We start from the raw sequence: 21,821 nt of genomic DNA, 5'->3' as shown, positions 1-21,821 counted from the left end.
GTTCTGCTGTTACATCCAGAGCTGCACTCGCTATTCTGCTGTTACATCCAGAGCTCCACTCGCTATTCTGCTGTTACATCCAGAGCTGCACTCGCTGTTTTGCTGTTACATCCAGAGCTGTACTCGCTGTTTTGCTGTTACATCCAGAGCTGCTTTCGCTGTTCTGCTGTTACGTCCAGAGCTGCACTCGCTGTTCTGCTGTTACATCCAGAGCTGCTTTCGCTGTTCTGCTGTTACATCCAGAGCTGCACTTGCTGTTCTGCTTTTACATCCAGAGCTGCACTTGCTGTTCTGCTTTTACATCCAGAGCTGCACTCGCTGTTCTGCTGTTATATCCAGAGCTGCACTCGCTGTTCTGCTGTTACATCCAGAGCTGCACTCGCTGTTCTGCTGTTAATCCAGAGCTGCACTCGCTATTCTACTGTTACATCCAGAGCTGCACTCGCTATTCTGCTTTTACATCCAGAGCTGCACTCGCTGTTCTGCTGTTACATCCGGAGCTCCACTCGCTGTTCTGCTGTTACATCCAGAGCTGCACTCGCTATTCTGCTTTTACATCCAGAGCTGCACTCGCTGTTCTGCTGTTACATCCAGAGCTCCACTCGCTGTTCTGCTGTTACATCCAGAGCTGCACTCGCTGTTCTGCTGTGTTAAGTTGTGAGAAATCCCCACCTCCGCTGCCCTTCACTGACATTGAAGCCGAGAGAAATACTTGGCTTCAATGTACAGAGGATCTATACTATCCCTCCTACTCCAGAACAACTACCCCCCTCCTCCTCCTCTAGGACCACTGCCCCCTCCAGAATGTGCTGGGTGAGAGGTGGTCAGTGATGCTCGGGCTGATTGCTCCCCATTCACTGATGGCAGTGAAGTATAGAATATATGTATAGAATCAGCCTGATAGTGCCAGTATAGCACTGTATGTATAGACTCAGCCTGATAGTGCCAGTATAGCACTGTATGTATAGACTCAGCCTGATAGTGCCAGTATAGCACTGTATGTATAGACTCAGCCTGATAGTGCCAGTATAGCACTGTATGTATAGAATCAGCCTGATAGTGCCAGTATAGCACTGTATGTATAGACTCAACCTGATAGCGCCAGTATAGCACTGTATGTATAGACTCAGCCTGATAGTGCCAGTATAGCACTGTATGTATAGAATCAGCCTGATAGTGCCAGTATAGCACTGTATGTATAGAATCAGCCTGATAGTGCCAGTATAGCACTGTATGTATAGAATCAGCCTGATTGTGCCAGTATAGCACTGTATGTATAGAATCAGCCTGATAGTGCCAGTATAGCACTGTATGTATAGAATCAGCCTGATAGTGCTAGTATAGCACTGTATGTATAGAATCAGCCTGATAGCGCCAGTATAGCACTGTATGTATGGAATCAGCCTGATAGCGCCAGTATAGGACTGTATGTATAGAATCAGCCTGATAGTGCCAGTATAGCACTGTATATATAGAATCAGCCTGATAGCGCCAGTATAGTACTGTATGTATAGAATCAGCCTGATAGTGGCAGTATAGCACTGTATGTATAGAATCAGCCTGATAGCATCAGTATAGCACTGTATGTTTAGAATCAGCCTGATAGTGCCAGTATAGCACTGTATGTATAGAATCAGCCTGATAGTGCCAGTATAGCACTGTATGTATAGAATCAGCCTGATAGTGCCAGTATAGCACTGTATGTATAGAATCAGCCTGATAGCGCTAGTATAGCACTGTATGTATAGACTCAGCCTGATAGTGCCAGTATAGCACTGTATATATAGAATCAGCCTGATAGTGCCAGTATAGCACTGTATGTATAGAATCAGCCTGATAGTGCAGTATAGCACTGTATGTATAGAATCAGCCTGATAGCGCCAGTATAGCACTGTATGTATAGAATCAGCCTGATAGTGCCAGTATAGCACTGTATGTATAGAATCAGCCTGATAGTGCCAGTATAGCACTGTATGTATAGAATCAGCCTGATAGTGCCAGAATAGCACTGTATGTATAGAATCAGCCTGATAGTGCCAGTATAGCACTGTATGTATAGAATCAGCCTGATAGTGCCAGTATAGCACTGTATGTATAGAATCAGCCTGATAGCGCCAGTATAGCACTGTATGTATAGAATCAGCCTGATAGTGCCAGTATAGCACTGTATGTATAGAATCAGCCTGATAGCACCAGTATAGCACTGTATGTATAGAATCAGCCTGATAGTGCCAGTATAGCACTGTATGTATAGAATCAGCCTGATAGTGCCAGTATAGCACTGTATGTATAGAATCAGCCTGATAGTGCCAGTATAGCACTGTATGTATAGAATCAGCCTGATAGTGCCAGTATAGCTCTATATGTATAGACTCAGCCTGATAACGCCAGTATAGCACTGTATGTATAGAATCAGCCTGATAGCGCCAGTATAGCACTGTATGTATAGAATCAGCCTGATAGCGCCAGTATAGCACTGTATGTATAGAATCAGCCAGATAGCGCCAGTATAGCACTGTATGTATAGACTCAGCCTGATAGTGCCAGTATAGCACTGTATGTATAGAATCAGCCTGATAGTGCCAGTATAGCACTGTATGTATAGAATCAGCCTGATAGCGCTAGTATAGCACTGTATGTATAGAATCAGCCTGATAGTGCCAGTATAGCACTGTATGTATAGAATCAGCCTGATAGCGCCAGTATAGCACTGTATGTATAGAATCAGCCTGATAGTGCCAGTATAGCACTGTATATATAGAATCAGCCTGATAGCGCCAGTATAGCACTGTATGTATAGAATCAGCCTGATAGCGCCAGTATAGCACTGTATGTATAGAATCAGCCTGATAGTGCCAGTATAGCACTGTGTGTATAGAATCAGCCTGATAGTGCCAGTATAGCACTGTATGTATAGAATCAGCCTGATAGCGCCAGTATAGCACTGTATGTATAGAATCAGCCTGATAGTGCCAGTATAGCACTGTATGTATAGAATCAGCCTGATAGTGCCAGTATAGCACTGTATGTATAGACTCAGCCTGATAGTGCCAGTATAGCACTGTATGTATATAATCAGCCTGATAGCGCCGGTATAGCACTGTATGTATAGAATCAGCCAGATAGCGCCAGTATAGCACTGTATGTATAGACTCAGCCTGATAGTGCCAGTATAGCACTGTATGTATAGACTCAGCCTGATAGTGCCAGTATAGCACTGTATGTATAGAATCAGCCTGATAGTGCCAGTATAGCACTGTATGTATAGACTCAGCCTGATAGTGCCAGTATAGCACTGTATGTATAGAATCAGCCTGATAGCGCCAGTATAGCACTGTATGTATAGAATCAGCCTGATAGTGCCAGTATAGCACTGTATGTATAGAATCAGCCTGATAGCGCCAGTATAGCACTGTATATATAGAATCAGCCTGATAGCGCCAGTATAGCACTGTATGTAGAGAATCAGCCTGATAGTGCCAGTATAGCACTGTATGTATAGACTCAGCCTGATAGTGCCAGTATAGCACTGTATGTATAGAATCAGCCTGATAGTGCCAGTATAGCACTGTATGTATAGAATCAGCCTGATAGTGCCAGTATAGCACTGTATGTATAGAATCAGCCTGATAGCGCTAGTATAGCACTGTATGTATAGAATCAGCCTGATAGTGCCAGTATAGCACTGTATGTATAGAATCAGCCTGATAGCGCCAGTATAGCACTGTATATATAGAATCAGCCTGATAGCGCCAGTATAGCACTGTATATATAGAATCAGCCTGATAGTGCCAGTATAGCACTGTATGTATAGACTCAGCCTGATAGTGCCAGTATAGCACTGTATGTATAGAATCAGCCTGATAGTGCCAGTATAGCACTGTATGTATAGACTCAGCCTGATAGTGCCAGTATAGCACTGTATGTATAGAATCAGCCTGATAGCGCCAGTATAGCACTGTATGTATAGAATCAGCCTGATAGTGCCAGTATAGCACTGTATGTATAGAATCAGCCTGATAGTGCCAGTATAGCACTGTATGTATAGACTCAGCCTGATAGTGCCAGTATAGCACTGTATGTATAGAATCAGCCTGATAGTGCCAGTATAGCACTGTATGTATAGACTCAGCCTGATAGTGCCAGTATAGCACTGTATGTATAGAATCAGCCTGATAGCGCCAGTATAGCACTGTATATATAGAATCAGCCTAATAGCGCCAGTATAGCACTGTATGTAGAGAATCAGCCTGATAGTGCCAGTATAGCACTGTATGTATAGACTCAGCCTGATAGTGCCAGTATAGCACTGTATGTATAGAATCAGCCTGATAGTGCCAGTATAGCACTGTATGTATAGAATCAGCCTGATAGTGCCAGTATAGCACTGTATGTAGAGAATCAGCCTGATAGTGCCAGTATAGCACTGTATGTATAGAATCAGCCTGATAGTGCCAGTATAGCACTGTATGTATAGAATCAGCCTGATAGCGCCAGTATAGCACTGTATGTATAGAATCAGCCTGATAGCGCCAGTATAGCACTGTATGTATAGAATCAGCCTGATAGTGCCAGTATAGCACTGTATGTATAGAATCAGCTGATAGTGCCAGTATAGCACTGTATATATAGAATCAGCCTGATAGTGCAGTATAGCACTGTATGTATAGAATCAGCCTGATAGTGCCAGTATAGCACTGTATGTATAGAATCAGCCTGATAGTGCCAGTATAGCACTGTATGTATAGAATCAGCTGATAGTGCCAGTATAGCACTGTATATATAGAATCAGCCTGATAGTGCAGTATAGCACTGTATGTATAGAATCAGCCTGATAGTGCCAGTATAGCACTGTATGTATAGAATCAGCCTGATAGCGCCAGTATAGCGCTGTATGTATAGAATCAGCCTGATAGTGCCAGTATAGCACTGTATGTATAGAATCAGCTGATAGTGCCAGTATAGCACTGTATGTATAGAATCAGCCTGATAGTGCCAGTATAGCACTGTATGTATAGACTCAGCCTGATAGTGCCAGTATAGCACTGTATGTATAGAATCAGCTGATAGTGCCAGTATAGCACTGTATATATAGAATCAGCCTGATAGTGCAGTATAGCACTGTATGTATAGACTCAGCCTGATAGCGCCAGTATAGCACTGTATGTATAGACTCAGCCTGATAGTGCCAGTATAGCACTGTATGTATAGAATCAGCTGATAGTGCCAGTATAGCACTGTATATATAGAATCAGCCTGATAGTGCAGTATAGCACTGTATGTATAGACTCAGCCTGATAGTGCCAGTATAGCACTGTATGTATAGACTCAGCCTGATAGTGCCAGTATAGCACTGTATGTATAGAATCAGCCTGATAGTGCCAGTATAGCACTGTATGTATAGAATCAGCCTGATAGTGCCAGTATAGCACTGTATGTAGAGAATCAGCCTGATAGTGCCAGTATAGCACTGTATGTATAGACTCAGCCTGATAGTGCCAGTATAGCACTGTATGTATAGAATCAGCCTGATATACCAGTATAGCACTGTATGTATAGAATCAGCCTGATAGTGCCAGTATAGCACTGTATGTACAGACTCAGCCTGATAGTGCCAGTATAGCACTGTATGTATAGAATCAGCCTGATAGTGCCAGTATAGCACTGTATGTATAGAATTAGCCTGATAGTGCAGTTTAGCACTGTATGTATAGAATCAGCCTGATAGTGCCAGTATAGCACTGTATGTATAGAATCAGCCTGATAGCGCCAGTATAGCACTGTATGTATAGAATCAGCCTGATAGTGCCAGTATAGCACTGTATGTATAGAATCAGCATAATAGTGCCAGTATAGCACTGTATGTATAGAATCAGCCTGATAGTGCCAGTATAGCACTGTATGTATAGAATCAGCCTGATAGTGCCAGTATAGCACTGTATGTATAGAATCAGCCTGATAGTGCCAGTATAGCACTGTATGTATAGAATCAGCCTGATAGTGCCAGTATAGCACTGTATGTATAGAATCAGCCTGATAGCGCCAGTATAGCGCTGTATGTATAGAATCAGCCTGATAGTGCCAGTATAGCACTGTATGTATAGAATCAGCTGATAGTGCCAGTATAGCACTGTATGTATAGAATCAGCCTGATAGTGCCAGTATAGCACTGTATGTATAGACTCAGCCTGATAGTGCCAGTATAGCACTGTATGTATAGAATCAGCTGATAGTGCCAGTATAGCACTGTATATATAGAATCAGCCTGATAGTGCAGTATAGCACTGTATGTATAGACTCAGCCTGATAGCGCCAGTATAGCACTGTATGTATAGACTCAGCCTGATAGTGCCAGTATAGCACTGTATGTATAGAATCAGCTGATAGTGCCAGTATAGCACTGTATATATAGAATCAGCCTGATAGTGCAGTATAGCACTGTATGTATAGACTCAGCCTGATAGTGCCAGTATAGCACTGTATGTATAGACTCAGCCTGATAGTGCCAGTATAGCACTGTATGTATAGAATCAGCCTGATAGTGCCAGTATAGCACTGTATGTATAGAATCAGCCTGATAGTGCCAGTATAGCACTGTATGTAGAGAATCAGCCTGATAGTGCCAGTATAGCACTGTATGTATAGACTCAGCCTGATAGTGCCAGTATAGCACTGTATGTATAGAATCAGCCTGATATACCAGTATAGCACTGTATGTATAGAATCAGCCTGATAGTGCCAGTATAGCACTGTATGTACAGACTCAGCCTGATAGTGCCAGTATAGCACTGTATGTATAGAATCAGCCTGATAGTGCCAGTATAGCACTGTATGTATAGAATTAGCCTGATAGTGCAGTTTAGCACTGTATGTATAGAATCAGCCTGATAGTGCCAGTATAGCACTGTATGTATAGAATCAGCCTGATAGCGCCAGTATAGCACTGTATGTATAGAATCAGCCTGATAGTGCCAGTATAGCACTGTATGTATAGAATCAGCATAATAGTGCCAGTATAGCACTGTATGTATAGAATCAGCCTGATAGTGCCAGTATAGCACTGTATGTATAGAATCAGCCTGATAGTGCCAGTATAGCACTGTATGTATAGAATCAGCCTGATAGTGCCAGTATAGCACTGTATGTATAGAATTAGCCTGATAGTGCAGTTTAGCACTGTATATATAGAATCAGCCTGATAGTGCCAGTATAGCACTGTATGTATAGAATCAGCCTGATAGTGCCAGTATAGCACTGTATGTATAGAATCAGCCTGATAGTGCCAGTATAGCACTGTATGTATAGAATCAGCATAATAGTGCCAGTATAGAACTGTATGTATAGACTCAGCCTGATAGTGCCAGTATAGCACTGTATATATAGAATCAGCCTGATAGTGCCAGTATAGCACTGTATGTATAGAATCAGCCTGATAGTGCCAGTATAGCACTGTGTGTATAGAATCAGCCTGATAGTGCCAGTATAGCACTGTATGTATAGAATCAGCCTGATAGCGCCAGTACAGCACTGTATGTATAGAATCAGCCTGATAGCGCCAGTATAGCACTGTATGTATAGAATCAGCCTGATAGCGCCAGTATAGCACTGTATGTATAGAATCAGCCTGATAGCGCCAGTATAGCACTGTATGTATAGAATCAGCCTGATAGTGCCAGTATAGCACTGTATGTATAGAATCAGCCTGATAGTGCCAGTATAGCACTGTATGTATAGAATCAGCCTGATAGTGCCAGTATAGCACTGTATGTATAGAATCAGCCTGATAGTGCCAGTATAGCACTGTATGTATAGACTCAGCCTGATAGTGCCAGTATAGCACTGTATGTATAGAATCAGCCTGATAGCGCCAGTATAGCACTGTATGTATAGAATCAGCCTGATAGTGCCAGTATAACACTGTATGTATAGAATTAGCCTGATAGTGCCAGTATAGCACTGTATATATAGAATCAGCCTGATAGTGCCAGTATAGCACTGTATGTATAGAATCAGCCTGATAGTGCCAGTATAGCACTGTATATATAGAATCAGCCTGATAGTGCCAGTATAGCACTGTATGTATAGAATCAGCCTGATAGTGCCAGTATAGCACTGTATGTATAGAATCAGCCTGATAGTGCCAGTATAACACTGTATGTATAGAATTAGCCTGATAGTGCAGTTTAGCACTGTATATATAGAATCAGCCTGATAGTGCCAGTATAGCACTGTATGTATAGAATCAGCCTGATAGTGCCAGTATAGCACTGTATGTATAGAATCAGCCTGATAGTGCCAGTATAGCACTGTATGTATAGAATCAGCATAATAGTGCAGTATAGCACTGTATGTATAGACTCAGCCTGATAGTGCCAGTATAGCACTGTATGTATAGAATCAGCCTGATAGTGCCAGTATATCACTGTATGTATAGAATCAGCCTGATAGTGCCAGTATAGCACTGTATGTATAGAATCAGCCTGATAGTGCCAGTATAGCACTGTATGTATAGAATCAGCCTGATAGTGCCAGTATAGCACTGTATGTATAGAATCAGCCTGATAGCGCCAGTATAGCACTGTATGTATAGAATCAGCCTGATAGTGCCAGTATAACACTGTATGTATAGAATTAGCCTGATAGTGCCAGTATAGCACTGTATGTATAGAATCAGCCTGATAGTGCCAGTATAGCACTGTATGTATAGAATCAGCCTGATAGTGCCAGTATAGCACTGTATGTATAGACTCAGCCTGATAGTGCCAGTATAGCACTGTATGTATAGAATCAGCCTGATAGTGCCAGTAAAGCACTGTATGTATAGAATCAGCCTGATAGTGCCAGTATAGCACTGTATGTATAGAATCAGCCTGATAGTGCCAGTATAACACTGTATGTATAGAATTAGCCTGATAGTGCAGTTTAGCACTGTATATATAGAATCAGCCTGATATTGCCAGTATAGCACTGTATGTATAGAATCAGCCTGATAGTGCCAGTATAGCACTGTATGTATAGAATCAGCCTGATAGTGCCAGTATAGCACTGTATGTATAGAATCAGCATAATAGTGCCAGTATAGCACTGTATGTATAGACTCAGCCTGATAGTGCCAGTATAGCACTGTATGTATAGAATCAGCCTGATAGTGCCAGTATATCACTGTATGTATAGAATCAGCCTGATAGTGCCAGTATAGCACTGTATGTATAGACTCAGCCTGATAGTGCCAGTATAGCACTGTATGTATAGAATCAGCCTGATAGTGCCAGTATAGCACTGTATGTATAGACTCAGCCTGATAGTGCCAGTATAGCACTGTATGTATAGAATCAGCCTGATAGCGCCAGTATAGCACTGTATGTATAGACTCAGCCTGATAGCACCAGTATAGCACTGTATGAATAGAATCAGCCTGATAGTGCCAGTATAGCACTGTATGTATAGAATCAGCCTGATAGTGCCAGTATAGCACTGTATGTATAGAATCAGCCTGATAGTGCCAGTATAGCACTGTATATATAGAATCAGCCTGATAGCGCCAGTATAGCACTGTATGTATAGAATCAGCCTGATAGTGCCAGTATAACACTGTATGTATAGAATCAGCCTGATAGTGCCAGTATAGCACTGTATGTATAGACTCAGCCTGATAGTGCCAGTATAGCACTGTATGTATAGAATCAGCCTGATAGTGCCAGTATAGCACTGTATGTATAGAATCAGCCTGATAGTGCCAGCATAGCACTGTATGTAGAGAATCAGCCTGATAGTGCCAGTATAGCACTGTATGTATAGACTCAGCCTGATAGTGCCAGTATAGCACTGTATGTATAGACTCAGCCTGATAGTGCCAGTATAGCACTGTATGTATAGAATCAGCCTGATATACCAGTATAGCACTGTATGTATAGAATCAGCCTGATAGTGCCAGTATAGCACTGTATGTATAGACTCAGCCTGATAGTGCCAGTATAGCACTGTATGTATAGAATCAGCCTGATAGTGCCAGTATAGCACTGTATGTATAGAATTAGCCTGATAGTGCCAGTATAGCACTGTATGTATAGAATCAGCCTGATAGCGCCAGTATAGCACTGTATGTATAGAATCAGCCTGATAGTGCCAGTATAGCACTGTATGTATAGAATCAGCCTGATAGTGCCAGTATAGCACTGTATGTATAGAATCAGCATAATAGTGCCAGTATAGCACTGTATGTATAGACTCAGCCTGATAGTGCCAGTATAGCACTGTATGTATAGAATCAGCCTGATAGTGCCAGTATATCACTGTATGTATAGAATCAGCCTGATAGTGCCAGTATAGCACTGTATGTATAGACTCAGCCTGATAGTGCCAGTATAGCACTGTATGTATAGAATCAGCCTGATAGTGCCAGTATAGCACTGTATGTATAGAATCAGCCTGATAGTGCCAGTATAGCACTGTATGTATAGAATCAGCCTGATAGTGCCAGTATAGCACTGTATATATAGAATCAGCCTGATAGCGCCAGTATAGCACTGTATGTATAGAATCAGCCTGATAGTGCCAGTATAGCACTGTATGTATAGAATCAGCCGTGATAGTGCCAGTATAGCACTGTATGTATAGAATCAGCCTGATAGCGCCAGTATAGCACTGTATGTATAGAATCAGCCTGATAGTGCCAGTATAGCACTGTATGTATAGAATCAGCCTGATAGCGCCAGTATAGCACTGTATGTATAGAATCAGCCTGATAGTGCCAGTATAGCATTGTATGTATAGAATCAGCCTGATAGTGCCAGTATAGCACTGTATGTATAGAATCAGCCTGATAGCGCCAGTATAGCACTGTATGTATAGAATCAGCCTGATAGTGCCAGTATAGCACTGTATAGAATCAGCCGTGATAGTGCCAGTATAGCACTGTATGTATAGACTCAGCCTGATAGTGCCAGTATAGCACTGTATGTATAGAATCAGCCTGATAGTGCAGTATAGCACTGGCTATAGGTTATATAGGAAAATCCTGGTGACTGGTGCTCTTTAATTGCCCTGTGACTACGCAGTGCCGTGACCGTAGTCCTCTTAGTCCGCAGTCCTGTGACTCCGCAGTGACGGGTGGGGGGCGCTCTGACAACCACACACTTTACTCTGTGCTGTAATCAGTGTCCTGCGCACGGTAACTTTTGTCTCTTGTGTTTTCCATGCAGCGTCCACTTATCCTCAGCTCAATATCTCACCGCTCCTGAAGGATTCCTGGCTCCGGACAAGTAAGTGAAGCAGTCACTGTGCCGCACTGCTTTGCTGAAATCCTCTGTGCCGCACTGCTCTGCTGAAATCCTCTGTGCCGCACTGCTCTGCTGAAATCCTCTGTGCTGCACTCCTCTGCTGAAATCCTCTGTGCCGCACTCCTCTGCTGAAATCCTCTGTGCCGCACTCCTCTGCTGAAATCCTCTGTGCCGCACTCCTCTGCTGAAATCCTCTGTGCCGCACTCATCGCTGAAATCCTCTGTGCCGCACTCCTCTGCTGAAATCCTCTGTGCCGCACTCCTCTGCTGAAATCCTCTGTGCCGCACTCATCTGCTGAAATCCTCTGTGCCGCACTCCTCTGCTGAAATCCTCTGTGCCGCACTCCTCTGCTGAAATCCTCTGTGCCGCACTGCTCTGCTGAAATCCTCTGTGCCGCACTGCTCTGCTGAAATCCTCTGTGCTGCACTCCTCTGCTGAAATCCTCTGTGCCGCACTCCTCTGCTGAAATCCTCTGTGCCGCACTCCTCTGCTGAAATCCTCTGTGCCGCACTCCTCTGCTGAAATCCTCTGTGCCGCACTCATCTGCTGAAATCCTCTGTGCCGCACTCCTCTGCTGAAATCCTCTGTGCCGCACTCCTATGCTGAAATCCTCTGTGCCGCACTCCTCTGCTGAAATCCTCTGTGCCGCACTCCTCTGCTGAAATCCTCTGTGCCGCACTCCTCTGCTGAAATCCTCTGTGCCGCACTCCTGTGCTGAACTCCTCTGTGCCGCACTCCTCTGCTGAAATCCTCTGTGCCGCACTCCTCTGCTGAACTCCTCTGTGCCGCACTCCTCTGCTGAACTCCTCTGTGCCGCACTACTCTTCTGAAATCCTGTGCCGAAATCCTCTGTGCCGCACCACTCTTCTGAAATCCTGTGCTGAAATCCTCTGTGCCCCACTACTCTTCTGAAATCCTGTGCTGAAATCCTCTGTGCCGCACTACTCTTCTGAAATCCTGTGCTGAAATCCTCTGTGCCGCACTCCTCTGCTGAAATCCTCTGTGCCGCACTCCTCTGCTGAAATTCTCTTTGCCACACTCCTCTGCTGAAATCCTCTGTGCCGCACTGCTCAGCTGAAATCCTGTGCCGCACTCCTCTGCTGAAATTCTCTGTGCCGCACTCCTCTGCTGAAATTCTCTGTGCCGCACTCCTCTGCTGAAATTCTCTGTGCCGCACTCCTCTGCTGAAATCCTCTGTGCTGCACTCCTCTGCTGAAATCCTCTGTGCTGCACTCCTCTGCTGAACTCCTCTGTGCTACACTCCTCTGCTGAAATCCTCTGTGCCGCACTCCTCTGCTGAAATTCTCTGTGCTGCACTCCTCTGCTGAAATCCTCTGTGCTGCACTCCTCTGCTGAACTCCTCTGTGCCACACTCCTCTGCTGAAATCCTCTGTCCTGCACTCCTCTGCTAAAATTCTCTGTGCCACACTCCTCTGCTGAAATCCTCTGTGCTGCACTCCTCTGCTGAAATCCTCTGTGCTGCACTCCTCTGCTGAAATCCTCTATGCTGCACTCTTCTGCTGAAATACTCTATGCCGCACTCCTCTGCTGAAATCCTGTGTGCCGCACTCCTCTGCTGAAATCCTGTGTGCCGCACTCCTCTGCTGAAATCCTCTGTGCTGCACTCCTCTGCTGAAATCCTCTGTGCCGCACTCCTCTGCTGAAATCCTGTGTGCCGCACTCCTCTGCTGAAATCCTCTGTGCCGCACTCCTCTGCTGAAATCCTCTGTGCCGCACTCCTCTGCTGAAATCCTGTGTGTCGCACTCCTCTGCTGAAATCCTGTGTGTCGCACTCCTCTGCTGAAATCCTCTGTGCTGCACTCCTCTGCTGAAATCCTCTGTGCCGCACTCCTCTGCTGAAATCCTCTGTGCCGCACTCCTCTGCTGAAATCCTCTGTGCCGCACTCCTCTGCTGAAATCCTCTGTGCCGCACTCCTCTGCTGAAATCCTCTGTGCCGCACTCCTCTGCTGAAATCCTCTGTGCCGCACTCCTCTGCTGAAATCCTCTGTGCCGCACTCCTCTGCTGAAATCCTCTGTGCCGCACTCCTCTGCTGAAATCCTCTGTGCTACACTCCTCTGCTGAAATCCTCTGTGCTGCACTCTTGTGCTGAAATCCTCTGTGCCAAACTCCTCTGCTGAAATCCTCTGTGCCGCACTCCTCTGCTGAAATCCTCTGTGACGCACTCCTCTGCTGAAATCCTCTGTGCCGCACTCCTCTTCTGAAATCCTCTGTGCTGCACTCTTGTGCTGAAATCCTCTGTGCCAAACTCCTCTGCTGAAATCCTCTGTGCCGCACTCCTCTTCTGAAATCCTCTGTGCCGCACTCCTCTGCTGAAATCCTCTGTGCGGCACTCTTGTGCTGAAATCCTCTGTGCCAAACTCCTCTGCTGAAATCCTCTGTGCTGCACTCCTCTGCTGAAATCCTCTGTGCTGCACTCCTCTGCTGAAATCCTCTGTGCTGCACTCCTCTGCTGAAATCCTCTGTGCGGCACTCTTGTGCTGAAATCCTCTGTGCTGCACTCCTCTGCTGAAATCCTCTGTGCCGCACTCCTCTGCTGAAATCCTCTGTGCTGCACTCCTCTGCTGAAATCCTCTGTGCCAAACTCCTCTGCTGAAATCCTCTGTGCTGCACTCCTCTGCTGAAATCCTCTGTGCCGCACTCCTCTGCTGAAATCCTCTGTGCTGCACTCCTCTGCTGAAATTTTCTGTGCCGCACTCCTCTGCTGAAATACTCTGTGCTGCACTCCTCTGCTGAAATTTTCTGTGCTGCACTCCTCTGCTGAAATCCTGTGTGCCGCACTCCTCTGCTGAAATCCTCTGTGCCGCACTCCTCTGCTGAAATCCTCTGTGCCGCACTCCTCTGCTGAAATCCTGTGTGTCGCACTCCTCTGCTGAAATCCTGTGTGTCGCACTCCTCTGCTGAAATCCTCTGTGCTGCACTCCTCTGCTGAAATCCTCTGTGCCGCACTCCTCTGCTGAAATCCTCTGTGCCGCACTCCTCTGCTGAAATCCTCTGTGCCGCACTCCTCTGCTGAAATCCTCTGTGCCGCACTCCTCTGCTGAAATCCTCTGTGCCGCACTCCTCTGCTGAAATCCTCTGTGCCGCACTCCTCTGCTGAAATCCTCTGTGCCGCACTCCTCTGCTGAAATCCTCTGTGCCGCACTCCTCTGCTGAAATCCTCTGTGCTACACTCCTCTGCTGAAATCCTCTGTGCTGCACTCTTGTGCTGAAATCCTCTGTGCCAAACTCCTCTGCTGAAATCCTCTGTGCCGCACTCCTCTGCTGAAATCCTCTGTGACGCACTCCTCTGCTGAAATCCTCTGTGCCGCACTCCTCTTCTGAAATCCTCTGTGCTGCACTCTTGTGCTGAAATCCTCTGTGCCAAACTCCTCTGCTGAAATCCTCTGTGCCGCACTCCTCTTCTGAAATCCTCTGTGCCGCACTCCTCTGCTGAAATCCTCTGTGCGGCACTCTTGTGCTGAAATCCTCTGTGCCAAACTCCTCTGCTGAAATCCTCTGTGCTGCACTCCTCTGCTGAAATCCTCTGTGCTGCACTCCTCTGCTGAAATCCTCTGTGCTGCACTCCTCTGCTGAAATCCTCTGTGCGGCACTCTTGTGCTGAAATCCTCTGTGCTGCACTCCTCTGCTGAAATCCTCTGTGCCGCACTCCTCTGCTGAAATCCTCTGTGCTGCACTCCTCTGCTGAAATCCTCTGTGCCAAACTCCTCTGCTGAAATCCTCTGTGCTGCACTCCTCTGCTGAAATCCTCTGTGCCGCACTCCTCTGCTGAAATCCTCTGTGCTGCACTCCTCTGCTGAAATTTTCTGTGCCGCACTCCTCTGCTGAAATCCTCTGTGCTGCACTCCTCTGCTGAAATTTTCTGTGCTGCACTCCTCTGCTGAAATCCTCTGTGCCGCACTCCTCTGCTGAAATCCTCTGTGCTGCACTCCTCTGCTGAAATCCTCTGTGCCAAACTCCTCTGCTGAAATCCTCTGTGCTGCACTCCTCTGCTGAAATCCTCTGTGCCGCACTCCTCTTCTGAAATCCTCTGTGCCGCACTCCTCTGCTGAAATCCTCTGTGCGGCACTCTTGTGCTGAAATCCTCTGTGCCAAACTCCTCTGCTGAAATCCTCTGTGCTGCACTCCTCTGCTGAAATCCTCTGTGCTGCACTCCTCTGCTGAAATCCTCTGTGCTGCACTCCTCTGCTGAAATCCTCTGTGCGGCACTCTTGTGCTGAAATCCTCTGTGCTGCACTCCTCTGCTGAAATCCTCTGTGCCGCACTCCTCTGCTGAAATCCTCTGTGCTGCACTCCTCTGCTGAAATCCTCTGTGCCAAACTCCTCTGCTGAAATCCTCTGTGCTGCACTCCTCTGCTGAAATCCTCTGTGCCGCACTCCTCTGCTGAAATCCTCTGTGCTGCACTCCTCTGCTGAAATTTTCTGTGCCGCACTCCTCTGCTGAAATCCTCTGTGCTGCACTCCTCTGCTGAAATTTTCTGTGCTGCACTCCTCTGCTGAAATCCTGTGTGCCGCACTCCTCTGCTGAAATCCTCTGTGCCGCACTCCTCTGCTGAAATCCTCTGTGCCGCACTCCTCTGCTGAAATCCTGTGTGTCGCACTCCTCTGCTGAAATCCTGTGTGTCGCACTCCTCTGCTGAAATCCTCTGTGCTGCACTCCTCTGCTGAAATCCTCTGTGCCGCACTCCTCTGCTGAAATCCTCTGTGCCGCACTCCCCTGCTGAAATCCTCTGTGCCGCACTCCTCTGCTGAAATCCTCTGTGCCGCACTCCTCTGCTGAAATCCTCTGTGCCGCACTCCTCTGCTGAAATCCTCTGTGCCGCACTCCTCTGCTGAAATCCTCTGTGCCGCACTCCTCTGCTGAAATCCTCTGTGCCGCACTCCTCTGCTGAAATCCTCTGTGCTACACTCCTCTGCTGAAATCCTCTGTGCTGCACTCTTGTGCTGAAATCCTCTGTGCCAAACTCCTCTGCTGAAATCCTCTGTGCCGCACTCCTCTGCTGAAATCCTCTGTGACGCACTCCTCTGCTGAAATCCTCTGTGCCGCACTCCTCTTCTGAAATCCTCTGTGCTGCACTCTTGTGCTGAAATCCTCTGTGCCAAACTCCTCTGCTGAAATCCTCTGTGCCGCACTCCTCTTCTGAAATCCTCTGTGCCGCACTCCTCTGCTGAAATCCTCTGTGCGGCACTCTTGTGCTGAAATCCTCTGTGCCAAACTCCTCTGCTGAAATCCTCTGTGCTGCACTCCTCTGCTGAAATCCTCTGTGCTGCACTCCTCTGCTGAAATCCTCTGTGCTGCACTCCTCTGCTGAAATCCTCTGTGCGGCACTCTTGTGCTGAAATCCTCTGTGCTGCACTCCTCTGCTGAAATCCTCTGTGCCGCACTCCTCTGCTGAAATCCTCTGTGCTGCACTCCTCTGCTGAAATCCTCTGTGCCAAACTCCTCTGCTGAAATCCTCTGTGCTGCACTCCTCTGCTGAAATCCTCTGTGCCGCACTCCTCTGCTGAAATCCTCTGTGCTGCACTCCTCTGCTGAAATTTTCTGTGCCGCACTCCTCTGCTGAAATCCTCTGTGCTGCACTCCTCTGCTGAAATTTTCTGTGCTGCACTCCTCTGCTGAAATCCTCTGTGCCGCACTCCTCTGCTGAAATCCTCTGTGCTGCACTCCTCTGCTGAAATCCTCTGTGCCAAACTCCTCTGCTGAAATCCTCTGTGCTGCACTCCTCTGCTGAAATCCTCTGTGCCGCACTCCTCTGCTGAAATCCTCTGTGCTGCACTCCTCTGCTGAAATTTTCTGTGCCGCACTCCTCTGCTGAAATTCTCTGTGCCGCACTCCTCTGCTGAAATCCTCTGTGCTGCACTCCTCTGCTGAAATCCTCTGTGCTGCACTCCTCTTCTGAAATCCTCTGCTGAAATTCTCTGTGCCACACTCCTGTGCTGAAATCCTCTGTGCCGCACTCCTGTGCTGAAATCCTCTGTGCCGCACTCCTCTTCTGAAATCCTCTGCTGAAATCCTCTGTGCTGCACTCCTGTGCTGAAATCCTCTGTGCTGCACTCCTGTGCTGAAATCCTCTGTGCCGCACTCCCCTGCTAAAGTCCTCTGTGCCGCACTCCTCTGCTGAAATCCTCTGCTGAAATCCTCTGTGCTGCACTCCTGTGCTGAAATCCTCTGTGCTGCACTCCTGTGCTGAAATCCTCTGTGCCGCACTCCTCTGCTGAAATCCTCTGTGCCGCATGGGTCATAGTTTTGCTATGTAATTTAATGAATGTAACCTGCCATAAAATCAGGGCAATCCTTTCCTGTAATCCTCTGTGCTGCTGTCAGCCCTCCTGCTATGTAACTGTCTGCAGCCTGAGTTTATCACCCGCCACTCCTTAGAGCGCACCAATCAGCAGGGTTTTCGTACATAACCTAGTGCCGGTATAGTAGTGGCGCTATCGGGCTGATTCTATACAGACCTTTAGTGGTCACTCGGATGTTTAGGTTCTGAAATCCAAGAAAGTAAAGTTTATAAAATCGGCAGCTTCTTGAGTGACAGCAGCTGAGGATCAGGTAGTATCTGGGGCGTGTTCATACTTATCCCCTCCCCCTGTTAGAATTAGCATAAGTATTGTACAATCGATGTAACGTTTCACTTCCAGGACCTGTGTGAGGTCATACCCATGTGACCAGAAGGGGCGGTGCCTCAGTAAATAAGAAAATGTTGCTTCCTGAATCAGCTTTGTCGGCTGAGGCCCCGCCCCTTCTGGTCACATGGGTATGAGCACATCTGGCTTCAGGTTATATAGGACAATCCTGGTGATTGGTGCGCTGTAAACACTCTGTGCTGCTGGTGCTTTTTCTCCGCGTCTCCTGATCCCGCCGCTGTCTCTTCTCAGTTCTTCTGGGAGTCCAGGAGCAGCGTTTGCAGGACGAGGCGTTCCAGACCGAGATGGAGCGGAAACTCGCGCAGATCATCGGCGAGGCCACATCCCAGAAACGGCGCTGGAAGAGAGCGAGCTACGCCGGGAGCAACGCCGTGCAGGTGAGCGGGAGCGCAGTGATGTCACCAGCAAGGGGCGGCACTATGCCATAATATATCTGTGATGTCACCAGCAGGGGGTGGCACTATGCCATAATATATCTGTGATGTCACCAGCAGGGGGTGGGGCTATGCCATAATATATCTGTGATGTCACCAGCAGGGGGTGGCACTATGCCATAATATATCTGTGATGTCACCAGCAAGGGGCGGCACTATGCCATAATATATCTGTGATGTCACCAGCAGGGGGTGGCACTATGCCATAATATATCTGTGATGTCACCAGCAGGGGGTGGGGCTATGCCATAATATATCTGTGATGTCACCAGCAGGGGGTGGCACTATGCCATAATATATCTGTGATGTCACCAGCAGGGGGTGGCACTATGCCATAATATATCTGTGATGTCACCAGCAGGGGGTGGCACTATGCCATAATATATCTGTGATGTCACCAGCAGGGGGCGGCACTATGCCATAATATATCTGTGATGTCACCAGCAGGGGGCGGCACGATGCCATAATATATCTGTGATGTCACCAGCAGGGGGTGGCACTATGCCATAATATATCTGTGATGTCACCAGCAGGGGGTGGCACTATGCCATAATATATCTGTGATGTCACCAGCAGGGGGTGGCACTATGCCATAATATATCTGTGATGTCACCAGCAGGGGGTGGCACTATGCCATAATATATCTGTGATGTCACCAGCAGGGGGTGGCACTATGCCATAATATATCTGTGATGTCACCAGCAGGGGGTGGCACTATGCCATAATATATCTGTGATGTCACCAGCAGGGGGCGGCACTATGCCATAATATATCTGTGATGTCACCAGCAGGGGGTGGCACTATGCCATAATATATCTGTGATGTCACCAGCAGGGGGTGGCACTATGCCATAATATATCTGTGATGTCACCACCAGGGGGTGGGGCTGGGACGTATCAGTGATGTCACCAGCAGGGGGTGGGGCTGGGACGTATCAGTGATGTCACCAGCAGGGGGTGGGGCAGTGACGTATCAGTGATGTCACCAGCAGGGGGCGGGGCAGTGACGTATCAGTGATGTCACCAGCAGGGGGTGGGGCTGGGACGTATCAGTGATGTCACCAGCAGGGGGTGGAGCTGGGACGTATCAGTGATGTCACCAGCAGGGGGTGGGGCAGTGACGTATCAGTGATGTCACCAGCAGGGGGCGGGGCAGTGACGTATCAGTGATGTCACCAGCAGGGGGTGGGGCTGTGACGTATCAGTGATGTCACCAGCAGGGGGTGGGGCTGGGACGTATCAGTGATGTCACCAGCAGGGGGTGGGGCTGGGACGTATCAGTGATGTCACCAGCAGGGGGTGGGCTGTGACGTATCAGTGATGTCACCAGCAGGGGGTGGGGCTGGGACGTATCAGTGATGTCACCAGCAGGGGGTGGGGCTATGACCTATCAGTGATGTCACCAGCAGGGGGCGGGGCAGTGACGTATCAGTGATGTCACCAGCAGGGGGTGGGGCTGGTACGTATCAGTGATGTCACCAGCAGGGGGTGGGCTGTGACGTATCAGTGATGTCACCAGCAGAGGGCGGGGCTTGAACCCTTGTAACCCTTTCCTTGCAGGTGGTGAATGTCTCCCGTCTGGATGGTCAGGATGACCCGGTCCAGTTGGTGTATTTTATGGAGGATCAGTACGGCGAGCGTCTGGCTGCAGACAAGGCCTCCAGTCTGATTAATGAGGTGAACATCCAGCGAGCGGCCATCATCCTCGGGTACCGGCTGCAGGGCGTGGTGGCACAACGTGAGTGATGGGTAACGGGTGGAGCCGGCAGCTCTGAGCCGCCGCAGCCCGGCACTGAAGTCTTCCTCCATCTCTGTAGCTCTTAACCAGCCGGCGGAGTCGGATCGGCAGGCGCAGAACCTGTGGATCATCGTGGGTGTGGCCGTGCCGGTGCTGGTGGTGACCGTCATCATCGTCATCCTGTACTGGAAGTTGTGCCGGACGGACAAGCTGGACTTCCAGCCCGACACCATAAGCAACTTACAGCAGAGGCAGAAGGTGAGCGCGGGGGTCTGCGGTTACACCCCGGAATCTGGTCATGTGCTCGTTCCGGTTACACCGCAGTATCTGGTCAGGGGCTCGTTCCGATTACACCCCGGAATCTGGTCACGTGCTCGTTCCGGTTACACCCCGGTATCGGGTCATGGGCTCGTTCCGGTTACATCCCGGAATCTGGTCACGTGCTCGTTCCGGTTACACCCCGGTATCTGGTCATGGGCTCATTCCAGTTACATCCCGGAATCTGGTCATGTGCTCGTTCCGGTTACACCCCGGAATCTGGTCATGTGCTCGTTCCGGTTACACCCCGGAATCTGGTCATGTGCTTGTTCCAGTTACACCCCGGTATCTGGTCATGTGCTCGTTCCGGTTACACCCCGGAATCTGGTCATGTGCTTGTTCCGGTTACACCCCGGAATCTGGTCATGTGCTTGTTCCGGTTACACCCCGGTATCTGGTCATGTGCTCGTTCCGGTTACACCACAGTATCTGGTCAGGGGCTCGTTCCGGTTACACCGCAGTATCTGGTCAGGGACTCGTTCCGGTTACATCCCGGTATCTGGTCATGTGCTCGTTCCGGTTACACCCCGGAATCTGGTCACGGGCTCGTTCCGGTTACACCCCGGTATCTGGTCATGTGCTTGTTCCGGTTACACCCCGGTATCTGGTCACGTGCTCGTTCCGGTTACACCCCGGTATCTGGTCACGGGCTCGTTCCGGTTACACCCCGGTATCTGGTCATATGCTCGTTCCGGTTACACCCCGGAATCTGGTCATGTGCTCGTTCCGGTTACACCCCAGTATCTGGTCATATGCTTGTTCCGGTTACACCCCGGTATCTGGTCATGTGCTTGTTACGGTTACACCCCGGTATCTGGTCATGTGCTTGTTCCAGTTACACCCCGATATCTGGTCATGTGCTTGTTCCGGTTACACCCCGGTATCTGGTCATGTGCTCGTTCCGGTTACACCCCGGTATCTGGTCACGGGCTTGTTCCGGTTACACCCCGGAATCTGGTCATGTGCTCGTTCCGGTTACACCCTGGAATCTGGTCATGTGCTCGTTCCGGCTACACCCCGGAATCTGGTCATGTGCTCGTTCCGGTTACACCCCGGAACCTGGTCATGTGCTTGTTCCGGTTACACCCCGGTATCTGGTCATGGGCTCGTTCCGGTTACACCCCGGTATCTGGTCATGTGCTCGTTCCGGTTACACCCTGGAATCTGGTCATGTGCTTGTTCCGGTTACACCCCGGAATCTGGTCATGGGCTCGTTCCGGTTACACCCTGGAATCTGGTCATGTGCTTGTTCCGGTTACACCCCGGTATCTGGTCATGTGCTCGTTACGGTTACACCCCGGTATCGGGTCATGGGCTCGTTACGGTTACACCCCGGTATCGGGTCATGGGCTCATTCCGGTTACACCTCGGTATCTGGTCATGG

General features: G+C 48.2%; 1 protein-coding gene across 1 annotated transcript in view; it reads left to right on the top strand.

Annotated features, from left to right (window-relative positions):
• Window positions 1-21,821, top strand: part of KIAA1549 (KIAA1549 ortholog) — a 173,923-nt gene that overhangs the window by 131,468 nt on the left and 20,634 nt on the right. The window contains 4 exon segments of the mRNA XM_075343534.1: window positions 11,202-11,261; window positions 18,180-18,325; window positions 19,942-20,119; window positions 20,199-20,377. Coding sequence (XP_075199649.1) covers window positions 11,202-11,261; window positions 18,180-18,325; window positions 19,942-20,119; window positions 20,199-20,377 — 563 coding nt within the window.

Source organism: Anomaloglossus baeobatrachus, chromosome 4, assembly GCF_048569485.1.
Source record: "Anomaloglossus baeobatrachus isolate aAnoBae1 chromosome 4, aAnoBae1.hap1, whole genome shotgun sequence".
NCBI classification, from domain to species: Eukaryota; Metazoa; Chordata; class Amphibia; order Anura; family Aromobatidae; genus Anomaloglossus; species Anomaloglossus baeobatrachus.
The sequence above is the reverse complement of the archived record's forward strand: the minus strand, read 5'-3'. Positions and strand labels throughout refer to the sequence as shown.